Source organism: Rhinichthys klamathensis, unplaced genomic scaffold (genome assembly GCF_029890125.1).
Source record: "Rhinichthys klamathensis goyatoka isolate OS25496 unplaced genomic scaffold, OSU_Roscu_1.1 h1tg000569l_1, whole genome shotgun sequence".
Taxonomy (NCBI): domain Eukaryota; kingdom Metazoa; phylum Chordata; class Actinopteri; order Cypriniformes; family Leuciscidae; genus Rhinichthys; species Rhinichthys klamathensis.
In genome coordinates, this window is record NW_026607035.1 from 482,256 (window position 1) to 500,750 (window position 18,495).

At 36.4% G+C, this 18,495-nt stretch overlaps 1 protein-coding gene across 1 annotated transcript in view; it reads right to left on the bottom strand.

Moving 5' to 3' along the window:
• Positions 1-232: 232 nt before the first annotated feature.
• The window catches only part of gabrr3a (gamma-aminobutyric acid type A receptor subunit rho3a), a 32,583-nt gene continuing 14,320 nt past the window's right edge, over positions 233-18,495 (bottom strand). Inside the window, exons 5-9 of the mRNA XM_056239641.1 lie at positions 6,929-7,011; positions 5,069-5,206; positions 2,382-2,534; positions 1,540-1,733; positions 233-615 (exon numbers count right to left, since the gene is read on the bottom strand). Coding sequence (XP_056095616.1) covers positions 313-615; positions 1,540-1,733; positions 2,382-2,534; positions 5,069-5,206; positions 6,929-7,011 — 871 coding nt within the window. The 3' untranslated portion in view covers positions 233-312. The remainder of the gene's footprint in view (positions 616-1,539; positions 1,734-2,381; positions 2,535-5,068; positions 5,207-6,928; positions 7,012-18,495) is intronic.

Here is an 18,495-nt window from a genome sequence, read left to right on the forward strand (position 1 = left end):
GTACAGTATATCCTTAAATGAGATGAACATGCTCCTTGAGTTTTAGAGTTCATTTATGACGAAAGACATTGCTTCAAATGGTATAAGGAATAAAAAATGTTTGAAAGGTCTCTTAAGAGAGTTTTTACACACAAACCATATCTAATGTCCACATAAATCTTTCTCCGGGGTAGCATTTTATCAACACTGTCCACTTTGTCAGGTCACTTGTGCTTATTGTAATCGTTTGTCCATTTGTCTCGTGCAATAACAGCACTGTGGCTTATCCTGGACTTATTACAGCAAATGATCAGAAAATCCCAAGCTACATAATCAAGAGTAGATACACCAGTAGATGATGTTGAAGAGAAGATATGCCACTGGAAAGAGGATTCTGGAGTACGAGTCGATCATGTAGCTGTTGCTCATTATGAATCGGATGTTTTTGCGCACTGAACGTTTCCTCCAAAGTCTCGTGCCTTCGGTGGGTGGCGGGTCAGTAGAAGAGGCCCTGGCCGGGATGGTCCGCGTGGTGCTGGGTGTGGTGGGGAGCTCGGGGAAAGGCGATACATCCATGTCATCGTGAAAGCAGCCATCATAGGCCATAGCCTGGGATGCGTTGTAAGAAACGGGAAGCTTTGGTAGGAAGCAAAAGAAAGAGAATATCTGTTATGGAGTACAAAATAACAATGATAAAAAAAATATTAATTTATTTTAAAATTGCACATTAAAGTAAACTAATGCCATTTTTAACCCATTTGATCTGAGTTGTTACTGCTGTAAAACTAATATAAATTAATATGGGGTTTCCTTCAACCACTGTCAAAATCTCTTTATAGTTTTAATTTTGTTAATAAAATTGAAAATAAAAATATACATTTGATTATTTATGAATTTATAATTGTATTATTATTATTAATAATAAATAGTATTTATATTATAATTTATTATTTATACATCATATATTATTGTTATGTGTTATCTTTTAATTTTGTTAATAAAAGGATGAATACATACATATAATATTTCTATTTAAGAATATTTTTATTGATTTTAAAATCTGTTGTTTTTATTTTTTTATCAAATAAATTATAATTTATAAATAATATAATCATATAGTATTTATCCTTTAATGATAAATAAAATAAAGATTTTTAAATCTGTTATTTTAATTTTGTTCATAAAATAACATTCACATTAAGATGTTTTAATTTTGTAAATAAAATTATAAAGAATTTTTATTTATAAATAAATAAATGGTTCATATTATATTACGAATTAGTAATTGTAACGTTTTGTTACACCAATGAAATAGTTTTAATTTGTTAACACAATTATAAACAATTTATTTATATTATATTACTTATGAATTATTATTATTATAGTATTTTGGCAGAAACTATGGTTACCATAGTAAACTTTTGTTATCCCAATGAATTTGTGTTGCCTTAAAATTACCATAGGGGGCGACGTATAACTTAAAAGTGAATATTCAGTCTTGGTCACAGTTAGCAGAGCAATATTCCCATATGTAACCTCTGATCAGTGTGTGACCCTGACCTTTCCTTTCTGAAGTTTTTTCATCTCTTCCACCGTAGTAAAGTAGTTCACGGCAGCATATTCGATGACCGACAGGAAAACAAAGAGAAAACTGGCCCAAAGGTAGATGTCCACCGCCTTCACATAAGACACCTGAGGCATTGATGCCGAGACGCCCGTTATTATAGTAGTCATGGTCAACACGGTTGTGATTCCTAGGAGATCAAAAGAGAGGGGAAGAGAAGCGCTTTTATGGGTAACAGCCATGACACGTTAAGAAGAAGTTCAAAAGTTCAAGCAAAGAATGTTTCCATTTATTACATTTCACACAAGAGCCCCCAGATTATGGATGTCAAACTGTGTGTAAAAGGAAATGAAAGTGTGAGAAATGCATGACATTCAGTACACATTTGCATCACTCACACACTGTAGGTTGCAACGATATTTCTTCTTAAGAAAACACACAGGAAGACATAGTGTGTGGGGAATTCTTCCATCCTGTCCAAAAACCACAGTATTGTGACTCTCTGTGGGCATGTGCTATGACGTCAGTGACGTGTGTGAAAAGGGCAACTTCCTGGCTGGGTGTCTAACGCCTGCTGGCCTGAGTATCAAGGTATTTTTGAGGTAATTTAATTCTGTTCTCTCTAAACCGGTTTGTGCTTGTTATAACCAGAGAGAACACAGTAAAACGCACACAGCTCATTACAAATCCACCTGGGGTGATTTAACAGAAACTGCCCGTCTCAGGCTTTACGTTGAGATCAGACCAGTTCAATAGAACAAATAAACAGAATACAGGTTTTTAAATGAAATCACCATGGTTGCTAATGGATATAGGATTCTAAAATGACGAGGTTTACCTAGAGAGACACGAGCCGGTACAGCTCTCCTGTCGATCCAGAAGGAGACCCAGGAGAGCATGACCATTAGCATTGTGGGAAAGTATGTCTGCAGCATGAAGAAAAATATGTGTCTCCTGAGGATGAAGTTTATGTACAGCCTGTTATACCAGCCTGATAGAAACAGAGAGTACAGGACATTTACAACAGATACTGAGAACAAGAAAGAAAGAGATTAAACCTACACTCTTAAAAATAACGTTTCCAAAAGGGGCTTTCACAGTGTTGGGGTGTCCATACTCGGTCCTGGACAGCCACTGTCCTGCAGAGTTTAGCCTCTACACTCCTGCCTGAAGTTTCTATATGTCCCAGTAAGAGCTCGATTAGCTGCTTCAGGTGTGTTTAACTGCGGTTGAAGCTGAACTCTGCCGGACGGTGACCCTCCAGGAGCAGGATTGGACAGCCCTGCCATAGAAGAACCTGTGCCCTTAAAAGAACCATTTATTTATTAGTATGTAGAACATTTTAATAATCAAAATAACCTTTTTCAACTATAAAGAACCTTTTGTGCAATAGAAAGATTCCATGGATGTTTAAGGTTCTTTATGGAACCATCAATGCAATAAAGAAATATTACAATATTAAAGGGGTCATGACATGAGAAACTGAATTTGCCTTGATCTTTTGGTATATAAGAGATCTATGTACTATTAAAACTTCCTGCAAGTTTCATAGCTTAAGACGTCCTCCCCATTATAAACGAAGCATTTATTTAATCAAGCTCTAAATACAGCTCGTTCTAGATCCTTTGAACTTAGTGACGTCACGGTACGAAGTGACGTACCAGTCGTTTGCATATGACCGCCTCCAGCGCAAGACAACTACGCCTCATTTCGCTCGATGGTGTTTTTAGCCCCCAATGGTTCCTTCCAGGCAGCTAACCCTAACCTCATCCCTAAACTTACCCATCCCCTCGGTGCCTGGAAGGCGCCGTTGGGGGCTAAAAACACCAAACACCCCTCAGCTCACACCATCGCATGCGTTGACGTGCAGCGAGTGGGTCTGTTTACAAGATGACTGCGATGCCACGCAGATGTGCTGTTCCTGGCTGTGGACAAACAACATGTTTGAATGCTGCCGTCGATCCGGACGTCAGGGAAAGTAGTTGGATGCAGTTTATTTGCAGCCCGCCAAAGCCTTATTTGTTCGGTGAGTGATGTAGATGAGTGTGACAGAGCGCATGTTACTGAAAGGAACGAGCAGAGAGAGAGAGAGAGAGAGAGAGAGAGAGAGAGACAGAGAGAAAGAGAGAGAGAGAGAGAGAGAGAGAGAGAGAGAGAGCCCCGGCCGCGCGCGCGCCTTCAAACTGTCATGCTCGCCCTCTCTCCCTCGCGCATATGAATCAAAATCAATTGAGAATTGACACGATGGTAAAAGATCGGAAGACCGAAGTTTCACGTGGCGGAGCATTGTGTACATGATGTGATACAAAATGATTAACGTTAATAATTTATGCATTTGCAGCACTGACGTTAGCCAATCATAACAATGGGCGTTAACACTGAACTCTTAAAGGGGAAACACCTCCAAAACAGACTGTTTGAATCAGTGGGGGAGAAACAGGGTGGGAAAAGGTCATAAATCACTACATTTTTAAAGTTTTTTTGTACAAAAAACTATATTAATACTATAATTGCACCTAAGGGAACATAATAAAACAAAACAAAAAACCATGTCATGACCCCTTTAAACCTTATTACAGGAAAAGAAAAAAGAGAGGGATCGTACTTTTAATATATTTAATAGAATAATGAACTTAGTGACATAATTTCATACATGTGAGTTGATTTAGGTAAAATAACTTTTAAAATATTAATAAATAAATGTATTTTCAGGAAAACAGGGTTGGCACAAAACAAGTTTTGAATAGAAATATCATGGGTTAAATTTTTATACATACACATACACTACTATTCAAAAGTTTGGGGACATTATTTAAATATTTTATGCTCATCAAGGGTGCATTTATTTAAAATATAGTAAAAACACTAATATTGTGAAATAGTATTACAATGTTCTATTTTAAAAATGTATTTAAAATGTAATTTATTCCTGTGATGGCAAAGCTGAATTATCAGCATCATTACTCCAGTCTTCAGTGTCACATGATCCTTCAGAAATCATTCTAATATAATGATTTTCTGCTCAGGAAATATTTCCCATTATTATCAATGCTGAGAACAGTTTTGCTGCTTAATAATTTTGTGGAAACTTTTTTGAAATAGATATTTTGTAACAATGTAAAAGTATCTACTCACTATTGGACAATTTAATGCACCCTTGCTGATTAAAAATATACAACAACCTTACCTACCCTAAACCTTTGCACAGTAGTGTATATTTGTTAACTCTGGCACATCAAAACTGAATTTAATGTTTTCTATTAAAATTTCAACATTTAAATACCAAAGTTAGTAACAACGTTTTGCATGCCTATAATCGAATATCTATTTGGGGAAACAGGTTGAGAAACCCGAGAATAACCCAAGAAATCTAAGGCAAAAGAAGGAAGAACTCTGCATATATCCAACCGTTTCAGCCAAGAATGCTGGGATATCTCATTCTCTGGACTCTATGTTGATTCGCTGTGATAAGCCACATGGTACTACGGTAATAAAAGCATGCAGGAGAAAGTGAAGCAGACATACCGGTGCTGCTGTAGAAGGCTAGCCCGTAGGAAGGGTGGAATTCTTCAATAAAAAACTGCGAGAGTGCAATCTCGTCAGTCCTTAATGAATCGTTCCCATTCTTCCAATAGAGCATGAGGTCGTTCTCATTGTACGCGTCTTCAAGAGAGCAAAGAAACGTGGGAAGGGGAGTAGGGATGTATGAGACAGCGAACTCTCTTTGAAGATACATGGGCGGCACCCCTCAGAGGAGAAAACACAGAGCATCCAAAACTATCTCCGTCGTCTCTCCCCTGAAGCTGAGGCCCATGTAATTCTGTGTGTTATGTGTGAAAGAGACAGAGATACTGTATGCAACTTTAAACCAGTTCATCTATGCAATTCTTTTATATCTGCAACAATGAATCAGATTAAATATGATTGTTAGTGAGTAAATAAAGAAGGGTAATATGATAAACCACTTGCAATCCAGAAACTTCTATAGAGTGCAACAGTGCCCTCCCACTTTTTCAGTGGCGTTGGTTCTAGAAGTATTTTTTCCCATTCATTTCTCCCATTGGGATTTTAAAAAAAGCCTTCGTTAAAGCGTTACCAAGCCAACCAGCTACGAGGTAAATCATAACATTACAAACTTTGATTTGAAGCAAAAAAGTATTTGAAAATCGGACAAAAATTCAAAGGTGCAAGACTGTGTTTATTAAGTTTATTGCAAAATATGCATATTGGAATATTTAAATATTTTGAGTGTAGGGAGACCAACTCTATTACTTCATCTGAGTGGGCGTGGCTTGCTTGTTTTGACTCTCTATGATTGGTGGAATTTTCTGTACAGCATCATGGGCTATGTCGTTTTTCACCATAAATTCCATTGTTAAACACGATTATTTGACGGCTTCAACAGAAGCAAATTCTACCGATTAACAACTTCGTTGCTCACAGTAAGGCTGTCTTTTAAGGTTTATTCAGTGTCCCTATAGAAAATGAATGGAGTTTTTACCTCCGGAACCCGACTGTTGCACTCTATTGAAGAAGTTGTTCACCCAAAAATAAAGATTATGTCATCATAATCATGTCGTTCCAAACACGTAGGACGATCTTTTGTCTATTTCACACATAAGGAAAAGTTTTCAGGAATATTTATGCTGCTCTTTTGACATATAATGAAAGAAGATTGTGACCAACCAGTAGCTGTTAAGCTACAAAAAGGTTTTTATGTTTTTGAAAGAAGTTTCTTGTGCTTAAGGCTGCGTTTCTATGGTCAAAAACACACTAAAACAGTAATATTGAGAAAAATAATTACAATTAAAATGAATAAAATGTCATTTATTCCTGTGATGGCAAAGCTGAATTATCAGCATCATTACTCCAGTCTTCAGTGTCACATGATCCTTCAGAAATCATTCTAATAGGCTAAAGATTTAGCTGAATTAAGAAACATTTCTTGTTATCAATGTTGAAAACAGTTGTGCTGCTTAATATTTTTGTGGAAACCGATAATTTTTTCATGATTCTTTGATGAATAGAAAGTTTCAAAGTTTTTACTGTCACATTTGATCAAATCAATGTGTCCTTGCTAAATAGAAGTATTCGTTTCTTAAACAAAAAAAAGATCTTTCAAAACAAAGTTTACTTTTGTACAAGCAGTGTGAACATTCCTTTGGTTTACTACAGAAGAAAGAAAATCATACAGGTTTGGAATGAAATGATGACAGAATCGTTTTTGGGTGAACTGTCTCTTTAACAAACAGTACATTTATGATATATTTACAGATATACTGAGAGCGAAGTGCTTTGACTAACTATTTCCTTGTACTTTGTTGACAGTACTTACTATTCAGTGTACATGTACACATGCGTTCAAACACAGACAGTCATACTCACAACTCTCCAGCTCTAGAGAGCAGTTCTGTGTGTCTAGAGGAAACCTGCTGAAGTCCATAGAGCAGAGAGCCGTCACAGTGATTCTGCAATTCACAATTCAGTGCAGCCTTAACAAATCACTTACAAAGAGACTGAAAATGTCCCTTTAAAATGGAGACATGTGATATTGCATTTAGCAAAACATCAAATTATAGAAACAATTGAGATGAATTGAAGTGAAAACTGATCCAGCATGCGCATGAATTGGCAAGGCAAACCTGACCATTTACACAAGCCTGCACTTGCAGTGCACGCTGATACTTCTTGGGAAAAACTACAACTATTCAGAAGTATTTAAAAGAAAACCACACCTTATTTGTCAGGTAAAGTAAACAAAGGGAATTTGGTTGCAGACAAATTAACCTGTATGCCTTTCTCCTGTGGAACAAAAAAGTATATTGTGATCAATGTTGATATGCTAACCAAATATTTTTTTGTTATTGAAATAAAGCTGTAATTAAATCAAATGTAAATATTAGATGAAAATCTTGACTAAATACTGAAATAAGTGCTAAAATTGCTAACTGAACACAAACAAACAAACAGACAGACAGAAAAACTAACAAAAATGTCAAAAGCACAAAAAATTACTAAAAATTCAACTAAAATTAAAATGATAACTGAAAATATAAAACTAAAAGCTATTTAAAATAAGAACTATAATAGTATATACAGAATAATAAAATACCATTGACATTTCAATTACATTACTATTTTCTTTCATTCAATAACAGTTCATAGATGGCAATAAAAAAAGGCCATATTCCAAATCTTCTGAAGTCATAATACAGCTTTGGTTAATGAATCGACAAAAAATTTTACTGCAACATTATCCCAAATAATTCTGTTCTCACAAAACAAAAGTGCAGCCCAATGCATGAACCAATTCAGATTCACAGGACTGAGCAAGCGACGTCTGTGGACATACAAAACAGGTTGATATCACGTCCGTCCGTCCAGGCCATAATCTGAACGTCCATTGACATCCAGAATTAGTTGATTAATGACAATGAGAAATTATGTCCAATCTGGCTATAATCTAAACGTCCACTGACAGCCAGAACTAGTTGAGAAAAGACGTTCATACTGGCTATAATCTGAACGTCCGGTGACATCCAGAATTAGTCGATGAATGACTTAAAAAAATATGTCCAATCTGGCCATAATCTAAACGTCCACTGACAGCCAGAACTAGTTGAGAAAAGACGTTCATACTGACTATAATCTGGACGTCCGTTGACATCCAGAAATAGTCCATAAATGACGTGAATAAAGATATCCAATCTGGCCATTATCTTAATGTCCACTGACAGCCAGAACTAGTTGAGAAAAGACGTTCATACTGACTATAATCTGGACGTCCGTTGACATCCAGAAATGGTCCATAAATGACGTGAATAAAGATGTCCAATCTGGCCATTATCTAAACGTCCACTGACAGCCAGAACTAGTTGAGAAAAGACATTCATACTGACTATAATCTGGACGTCCGTTGACATCCAGAAATGGTCCATAAATGACGTGAATAAAGATGTCCAATCTGGCCATTATCTAAACGTCCACTGACAGCCAGAACTAGTTGAGAAAAGACGTTCATACTGACTATAATCTGGACGTCCGTTGACATCCAGAAATAGTCCAGAAATGACGTGAATAAAGATGTCCAATCTGGCCATTATCTAAACGTCCACTGACAGCCAGAACTAGTTGAGAAAAGACATTCATACTGACTATAATCTGGACGTCCGTTGACATCCAGAAATGGTCCATAAATGACGTGAATAAAGATGTCCAATCTGGCCATTATCTAAACGTCCACTGACAGCCAGAACTAGTTGAGAAAAGACATTCATACAGACTATAATCTGGACGTCCGTTGACATCCAGAAATGGTCCATAAATGACGTGAATAAAGATGTCCAATCTGGCCATTATCTAAACGTCCACTGACAGCCAGAACTAGGTGAGAAAAGACGTTCATACTGACTATAATCTGGACGTCCGTTGACATCCAGAAATGGTCCATAAATGACGTGAATAAAGATGTCCAATCTGGCCACAATCTAAACGTCCACTGACAGCCAGAACTAGTTGAGAAAAGACGTTCATACTGACTATAATCTGGACGTCCGTTGACATCCAGAAATAGTCCATAAATGACGTGAATAAAGATGTCCAATCTGGCCATTATCTAAACGTCCACTGACAGACAGAACTAGTTGAGAAAAGACATTCATACTGACTATAATCTGGACGTCCGTTGACATCCAGAAATGGTCCATAAATGACGTGAATAAAGATGTCCAATCTGGCCATTATCTAAACGTCCACTGACAGCCAGAACTAGTTGAGAAAAGACGTTCATACTGACTATAATCTGGACGTCCGTTGACATCCAGAAACAGTCAATAAATTACGTAAATAAAAGATGTCCAATCTGGCCATTATCTAAACGTCCACTGACAGCCAGAACTAGTTCAGAACAGATGTTCATACTGCACTGTAAAAAAAATATCCTAATTTTACAGTAAATAACTTCCTATTTTCATCATTGTGGTGGCGTTCATGTGTGTTCAATTCGTAAATACGATCTTTATGACATGTCTTGAATGCATCAATAGCTCTATTTTAGGGACAATCCTTACAAACAATCATTGCTAAAATACATTACAGACTGTCACAGTGAGAAGATCTTTGTCCTTTATCAATGCTAAAGACCTAACCACTGCAGTCAACACCTTGGAGTATCCATGCTGTTAAATAAAAGTCTGTAGACAAGGGTTAAGGTTAGGGTTAACCCCTTAATTTCTAACCCCCGGTTTCACAGACAGGGTTTAGATATAAAGCCAGGATTAGGCCTTAGTTAAATTTGGGCATTCAATTATAGCTTTTAAAAATGTACCTTAGAAGAAAAAAACATTACTGGTGTGCATCTTGAGACAAAACAATGGCACTGACATAAGATATGTCAGTATAGCCTACAAGTTGCTTTCAGGTAATACAGCTCAAACGTGCATTTTAGTCTGGACTACAGGCTTAAAGGAGAACTCCGGCGCAAAATGAACCTCGGGTGTAATAACACATTGGTACAGACTAAATCGTTCCCTGAGATTTGTTTTCATGATAATCGAATGTAAAGAGTTTTATCTCTAAAAACAGTTTAGCTTATAACGCTAGTATATTGGGCATCGAGTAAGCAAAAAGAGATCGCTAGTTAATACCATTAACAAGGCTCAAATTAGCCCCACACTAACACGGCAGCATAATGAGTGTCCTTACATGCAAACCGAAGCATTGAGAACTTTGTAAGTGTATAGACAGTTTAATAAGAAGATACTTTACACAGACAGTACAGTTAGCGCATACAGACAGCAGCCATCTTGGAAAACAGTCTCGCATAAGAGAAGCACTTAACGCAACAGAGAAAATAAAAAAATAAATATAATTTATCTTATCTTCAATATCTACACGTACTGTTCGCTCACTCTCGTGGTTCGATTGGTCGAGACTGTTTTCCAAGATGGCTCCTGTCTGTATGCGCTAACTGTACTGTCTGTGTAAAGTATCTTCTTATTAAACTGTCTATACACTTACAAAGTTCTCAATGCTTCGGTTTGCATGTAAGGACACTCATTATGCACTGTTCTGATAAATTGCTGTTTATCAGAACAGTGATAAATAAATGTTATTATATATGGTATACAAGTTACTGTTTAATCTTTCATTTTTTATCTTTCATTTTTTATCTTTCATTTTTAATCATGCACTGCAATGAAAACACATTTAAACAATTGATTAAATATAACAGCCAGCCTACAAATACAACTAAATAGCACGTGTATATTTTTTTCCTATTCTTTCTTTTAAAACATTTCATATTGTCCTGTTATTGCAATGTTTTCACACTATTGGCTGTCTCTCCGAGTTGTTTTGAGCATGATTGGTTATTCTGACTGTCATCCAGGAATCTGGCCAATGACAACTATGCGCGCCTTTACCAGTCAAGTTTGAATACGTCAGTTGAAGTGAGTGGGTGTCTGTGCTCCTGCTCGGGACCTACTTCGGTTTTGTGGCTTTTACATTGTTTAAAACATGGATTATTTTACATCGGACTGCTAAATGTTTATTTTGAGCGAGTTGCGGGATGTAAATGAAGAACAAACAAGGAATATGGACAACGAACAATGGACATATTGCAATCTACGGAAGGTAACGTAAATAACTTTTTATTTTATACAAATTCTAATACATCAAAATATAGTGTATTAAATTGAGAATCTAAACGCGATTAGAGAAATATTGATATTAGTACGGTATTCCAATGTATTAGGCTAATTATGTGCTGAGCTAGCATGTGTATTGTCAGCTAACTTAGTTTATGATAAAAAAATAAAATAAAACTCAGCATTGGAGCTTTACAATGAGTGAACTGAGAACATTGTCTCTTTAGACAGAAGAACTCGAACCACACTCCTTTACTCGAGTCTAGAAGAATCTGCAAACTAGGCTTTTAAATTGTTGATCGCGGGATTTAACGTTAAAGTTAGGCCTAACGTTATTGTCTTGGAGCTGGTGAGTCAATTTTGCAAGCTTTTGTAAATGTCTCTGTTAGTAGCCTAAGTAAAAACAAATAGCTAATATTGCTGTGTGTGTTTCCTTCATGATCCAGGCATTTTGGGAGTAACGTTAAATATTATCCAGCCACACGATCTTCAGATGGTGAGTATTGTCATAAAATACACGTGAAATAGAGGCAGAACATGGACACTCTGCTCAAAGGCACACTGGTTCAAACCCTCCAGACAATGTTTTATCTTCTATCTTCTTGAGTTTATACAGGCCTAGCTGACCCAAAAATAAATGTCTAACTTACTTTTGTGAAACACAAGAATGTTGGGAATAAAACAACTGTATGAGAAAAACAAAAACAAATAAGGCATTTCTCAAGATATCTTAATTATGGTTCTACATAAGAAACTCATACAGTTTCAACATGAGGGTGAGTAGGCTAAATAATGAGAGAACTTTTCTTTTTTTTTTGGATGAGCTGTTCTTTTAAGGACATTTGCTAAATTAACCATGGTTTTTATTATAGTAAAGGTGTAGAAACCATGTTTTTTTTATGGTGGATTGATTACAATAATTTATTACCATTTGGTTAGTGTCACAAAACATTGTTAATTTTAGTAAGGGTTCTCCAGATTTATATAACACATAACCTGTATAATTTATTTAAGGAACACATTCAAAATGGTCCTATGTCACCCAGATCAATAATTTATTAACGCACTTTTTAACTTTTTTTTTTTTTTAGATCAAGCATTGGAACAATGTTTACGGAGCAGAACAGGCACCAACAGAGAAACAAGTCCATCACTAGTAAGTATCCATTGCAGTATCTAAAACCGTAGTCAATTTTAAAGGCACAGTGCACTCCAAAATAAAAAAAAATCTATTTTTTCCCGTGCCATTCCAGATGTATATTTTCCACAAAGATTTTTTGAAAAATTATCCATTATTGTAAGCCAATATAATGCAAGTGCATGCACCAGAAACTTCATACAGTACAGCCTGCTGTGTTGTTCACACAAGATGTTTTCTGCATTTATCATGTGAGCTTTACAATGCTCTTGGACTTTTTCGACCTTCCGCATTTTGGTGTCTATTCACTTGCAGTATTTAACACAAACACAAGAGATGGATAATTTTTCTAAAAGTCTAGTTTATTTTTTCTAAAATGTGTTCATCTGAAGAAAGAAAATCACATACCCTTTCGGACGGCATAAGGTAGAGAAAATAAAGGGGGTATCAGTTTACTCTCCTTTAGCTACTATTTATAAACCTTACATGTGATTTAATAAATTTACAATTAAAGAGGTGTTCCAAGCAAACAGCTATGTGTGTTTATATTAGGGGTGTACGATTCAGAAAATGTCACGATTCCGATTTTTAGGCTCAAGATTCGATTCAATAGCGATTTTCGATGCAAAAACGATTCTCGATTTAAAAAAAACGATTCACAGTATGTAAATGTAGTTACTTTTCCTATGTAGGTATTAGGGATGTGCATCTCCATAACTGAGGCCGATGCGATACGCATGTCGATGCATAGCCAACGATACGATACATTAAAGATAGGCTACATATAAGCAGCTACCGATGCAATGCAATGCGATTCACTATTATTACGATGCGGTGCGATTTGATTTCAACTCAACGCGATGCGATTCAATGTAATACGATGCAATGGAGAAAAATATGATGCTATGCAATTCAATATTCAATTATTTTATTTATTTTGTTCATATTTTGTGCCATCTGACTTTTAACGCATGGCTCTTTCACATACAAAAGATTTGGTTTTCAAAACAAAAAAAAACATAGCGTTGCGACGTTCGTCTGTTATAGGACAACTTAGTTTGAATAAACGAGCAGACACTGCTACTTGCTCTACGTTTATTTAGAATTAACAGCCAGACAACTAGCAGTGACTTGAGCTTTCCATTAAATGAATCACACACAGTAAACAAATCCTTAAAGACCCACTCCGATGAAAATAATGTTTTTCTAGGTGTTAACATGTTCTTGTGGCATTTTTCTGATGTTAGAGGACATATCTTGAGAAAAATAAGCTTGTATTTCTGAGTATTTCTACATTCAAATGGCTGTGAATCAGTAGCAGACGCTAAAATGCCGGCTAAAATAGACTGGAGTTGTGACGTAGTAACTCCACTGGGCGTCTCCACACGCGATGTCTTGGAGTGAAATAATGATTGGTGATCGGTGATAACTTTGATTAACTTCGTATAATAATAATTAACGTGTATATAATACTGTTGCCCCACCGGTATTGGGGGTGTAAGCTAGCGGGAGAGACAGAGCTCTCAGCAACGGGCAGGGGGAGGGTCGTCTCCGTGCCAACGGCACCGCCCACAACGCAGAGGCGATTTGCTAATGAGCTACTGCCGCTCTGCTGAAGCGAAGTCCCAGAATACGGCACAGGTTTTGTGATTTTGGCTAAAAATGGCATAATCATAATTTAAAGACCACTGGGAATGTTTAAAAATAGCTCAAAATATGATCGGAGTGGGACTTTAACAAAAAAAAATCAAACAGGCCTATTCTGGTGGGTGCGGTGATGCGGTGGTGTAACATGTAAGGCTGGTGCTGCCAATAAGCACCTAAAATCTGTCACAAAGAACCGGCAAAAGTAATGATTATGAATATGTAAAATATAGCAATGAGATATTTTAATTGTTTATTAATAAACAAGTGTTTTCTTTGCCAGTGTCGGCTGCAAAGATGAAGTTGACGATGCTGACTCACGATCTTCGCAGTAGTCAACGCGCCAGAGAGAAATACACAATTCATACGGATTATCTGCTTATTACATAAGCAGAGAGCAGTCTGTATTCTTACGTTTTGAATTGTTCTGTTTAAAAGTAGACCTGTCTGTGAGGCAAGTAGGCTACCTTATATGCTGAGTTTCGGTTCATTTATGAGACGAGCTCCAGTTCACACGCCGGCGCCTCCGTGTTTATCGTCTGCTATATTTACTTCTTATTTATTAAATCCAGGCAATTGGTTGATGAAACATTGATTAAAATTAAGATACAATTAATACAAAACTAAATGCACTTTAAAGAAAGGTTTTGTGCTTTCTGTTTGGTGTGTCTGTGAAATTTTTAAAGCATCTTTTAGTGCCGCGTTCAGAGCGCTCATGTCCGTAACATTGTTTTTTCCTCATAAATGCAAACCCAATTTTTTTTTTTTTACAATTTTTTTTGTTCTGTGGAGACTACAGTTAGGCCTACTCATAATTTGTATTCTGAATACGTAACGCTGGTATATGTATTCCGTTACTCCCCAACACTGATATTAGTATAACCTTATCTGCAATATATTTTAATAACACGGTTTTGGCGGTTATAGAGTTTATTGTGGCAAAAATTCATCTCAAACAAACATCACTGCGTAAGAGACACTCAGAGTCAAATTATATAAAATAGAAGTATTTATTCTTGCAAGAATAGGAGCAGTCTAATACACAGTTGTTACCCTGTGCAGAAGAGTGACACACCCCCAGACAGACTGAACTAGCTTTTATCTTAGTTTCAAGGCCTTCTTCCCCCCAGAGCCTTCCTCCCAGTAGTTTTCCATAGATGTCACTAGTTGGCCCACTAAGCTCCCCTGCACTAAGTGGCCTTCTGACATCTAGGTCAGAGGTCCTTGTTCGTCTGTTCTCTGGAGTGTCTCCCTCTTCTGCCTCCCCAGGTACATAAACAGAATCCTCTCTCACTACAAGTGAGAGACACACATGTGACATTCTTTGAATCATCTATATTTAACTAAAGATCAATGAATATCATTAAAATTGCCACCACAAGTTCTAATGACGGTGTTCAACTATAACCATCGGTCTCACGGTTATATAATAACCGTCACACCCCTAGTTTTAACATAAACAATAATAAAAATAAAAAACCTTTCACAAACAGGTCTTTGATAACTATTCAAATGTAAATAAATATATATGTTAGGGGTGTGACGGTTCACAAAATTCACGGTTCGGTACGTTTTTGATACAGCAAAAAGAAAGAAAAGCCAGAGAAATTTCCTTGATTTAATTTTTTTAATAATTTTTCATCAAAGTATGATAATTTTTTACTTTGAGCAGTGATGGAGCTACACTTGACTCTTCTTAGGAGCATATAAAACAAAAACAGCTCCTTGCTCCTTGAAAAAAATTAATTGTAATATTGTAGTAGTTATAAACAAAGGTTTATTTTATTTCAGATTAACATTTGAGGGCAGCAATTTTATTCATAATGTCGAAATAAAACCGACGTAACGTTACTTGAAAGCATTATAGCCTACTATTCCTGCCAAACTTCCATGGTTACAGTTAGTAGTGTTACTACAGTAAATCCATGGTGAATGTTGCTGATCTGTGGGCACTGGATAGTTCATTCATGGCACAATGTTTATTCCTGTTTTCCACGTCAGCGCTGTTTGATCCGTTAATAACGGAGAAATGTGAATGTTTCTCACTAGATCTCGCTGCGATATTATTACTTCAGTGGCAAATTCAACTGCTTTCTTTACTGGATCTCTTAGTGCTGTGTAGTAACAGTGTCGCTTGATCAAGACGCTGGATTGGTCCAAACTGATAAACGATCCGTCAACCACACAATAACGAGTAGCGCAGCTGCAGTTTCGTTCCGCTTACATTACGTTTGCTATTTGATGTTGGGCAATGTTGTGGTCGCGGCAGCATCTCTTACATTATGAGCACGCTTGCCACGCCCCTACATTTTAAATAACGAAATTTTGGTCAGCAGGAAAAATAGTCCAACAAACCGTTCGGTTTGTAATGCACACTGAACCGAAAGCCTCGTACCGAACGGTTCAATACGAATACGAAAATATATATGTATATGTGTGTGTGTGTATATATATATGTATGTGTGTGTGGAATGCTTTATATCAGGCTTGATGTAATTTTACTTGATTTGTGATTTAATAACTGTTTCATTTCATTGATTCGAGTACTAAAATTTTCTATGCATCTCTGCTGCAAGCTAAACCACAACAGTGGCGTTTGTATTTATTTATTTTACATGTGTATTTTTTTGCTTTGATTGTAGCTGCTGTCATGAAATGGGACCCAGCTGCAACAGAGGCCCAAATAAAGTCTGCAGCCGATCATCTGAAACATGCCCCCGGGAGAGTCGGGGCTTGCCGCTATAAATGAAGCTTGTGAAGCTTATAGCAGCCACATTTTGTTAATTGATATGTTATACTGTTTTAACAACATTTTATAGATTATTTAAAGGGAAATTGTGTTAATTTATAACTTTACTGTTCTGGCTTTTAAGTTTTGGTCCAGTAGAACAAAATAGTAATAAAATATATATTTTGAGATTTAAATAGTTGATTTCTTGGAGTGATCAGTTTGGTTTACAGGCAAATGGTAAGCAGTTTATTACAATTATATTGATAAGATATACAAATGCAAGACTTGTATATACACTACACAGTTCCCGTATTCAATTGAGTATTCAATATTATCAAAATTCTTTCAAATCTTATTTAGGTCTATGGTCTGTGTGTCTGCAGTTTCATGACACGACAACCATTAACAATCTGTAACTGGGTTTTTCTCAGTGAGAACTAACTCACTGCCACTGTTTTGAAGTAAAGATTTTTTAAAGTTGGATCCTTGCAAAATGCACAAATGGGATTTCCGTTTCAATATGGGTCTTTAACAGTCTTCTTTGACATTTATACTACAGAAAACGTGACTAATACAACTTTTATTCTGGCTGCCTTTAGATGTCTAACAATTACGTCTGTAGCATGTCTTTAATTGACGTCTAAACAATGTCCAAATTTTTTTTATAAAAAACGTTCATTCTGGCTCCTGTGAAGACGTCTTCTGGATGTCTAACAATTACGTCTGTAGCACGTCTTTAATTTACGTCTAAACAACGTCCAGAAAAGACGTATAAAAACCTTTCATTCTGGCTCCTGTGAAGACGTCTTCTGGATGTCTAACAATTACGTCTGTAGCACGTCTTTAATTTACGTCTATACAATGTCCAGAAAAGACGTATAAAAAACTTTCATTCTGGCTCCTGTAAAGACGTCTTCTGGATGTCTAACAATTACGTCTGTAGCACGTCTTTAATTTACGTCTATACAATGTCCAGAAAAGACGTATAAAAAACTTTCATTCTGGCTCCTGTAAAGACGTCTTCTGGATGTCTAACAATTACGTCTGTAGCACGTCTTTAATTTACGTCTAAACAACGTCCAGAAAAGACGTATAAAAACCTTTCATTCTGGCTCCTGTGAAGACGTCTTCTGGATGTCTAACAATTACGTCTGTAGCAAGTCTTTAATTTACGTCTATACAATGTCCAGAAAAGACGTATAAAAAACTTTCATTCTGGCTCCTGTGAGGACGTCTTCTGGATGTTTAAAAATTACGTCTGTAGCACGTCTTTAATTGACGTCTAAACAACGTCCAGAAAAGACGTATAAAAAACTTTCATTCTGGCTCCTGTGAGGACGTCTTCTGGATGTCTAACAATTACGTCTGTAGCACGTCTTTAATTTACGTCTAAACAACGTCCAGAAAAGACGTATAAAAAACTTTCATTCTGGCTCCTGTGAGGACGTCTTCTGGATGTTTAAAAATTACGTCTGTAGCACGTCTTTAATTGACGTCTAAACAACGTCCTGAAAAGACGTATAAAAAACTTTCATTCTGGCTCCTGTGAGGACGTCTTCTGGATGTCTAACAATTACGTCTTTTAGACGTATTATAGACGACTGTTTGCTCGCTGGGAACCGGTTCAAAAGAACAGTCATGAATCAGAATGATCTGAATCTTGAGTTCAACTCACTGAACAAATCATTCAGCTAAACATTTTTTTTTAATGAATCAGATCTTGAGTTCTCACTGACTGCAGTTCTCAAGTTAAAAGCTCACTGAAGGGGAAGATTATGACTGAATAATTACT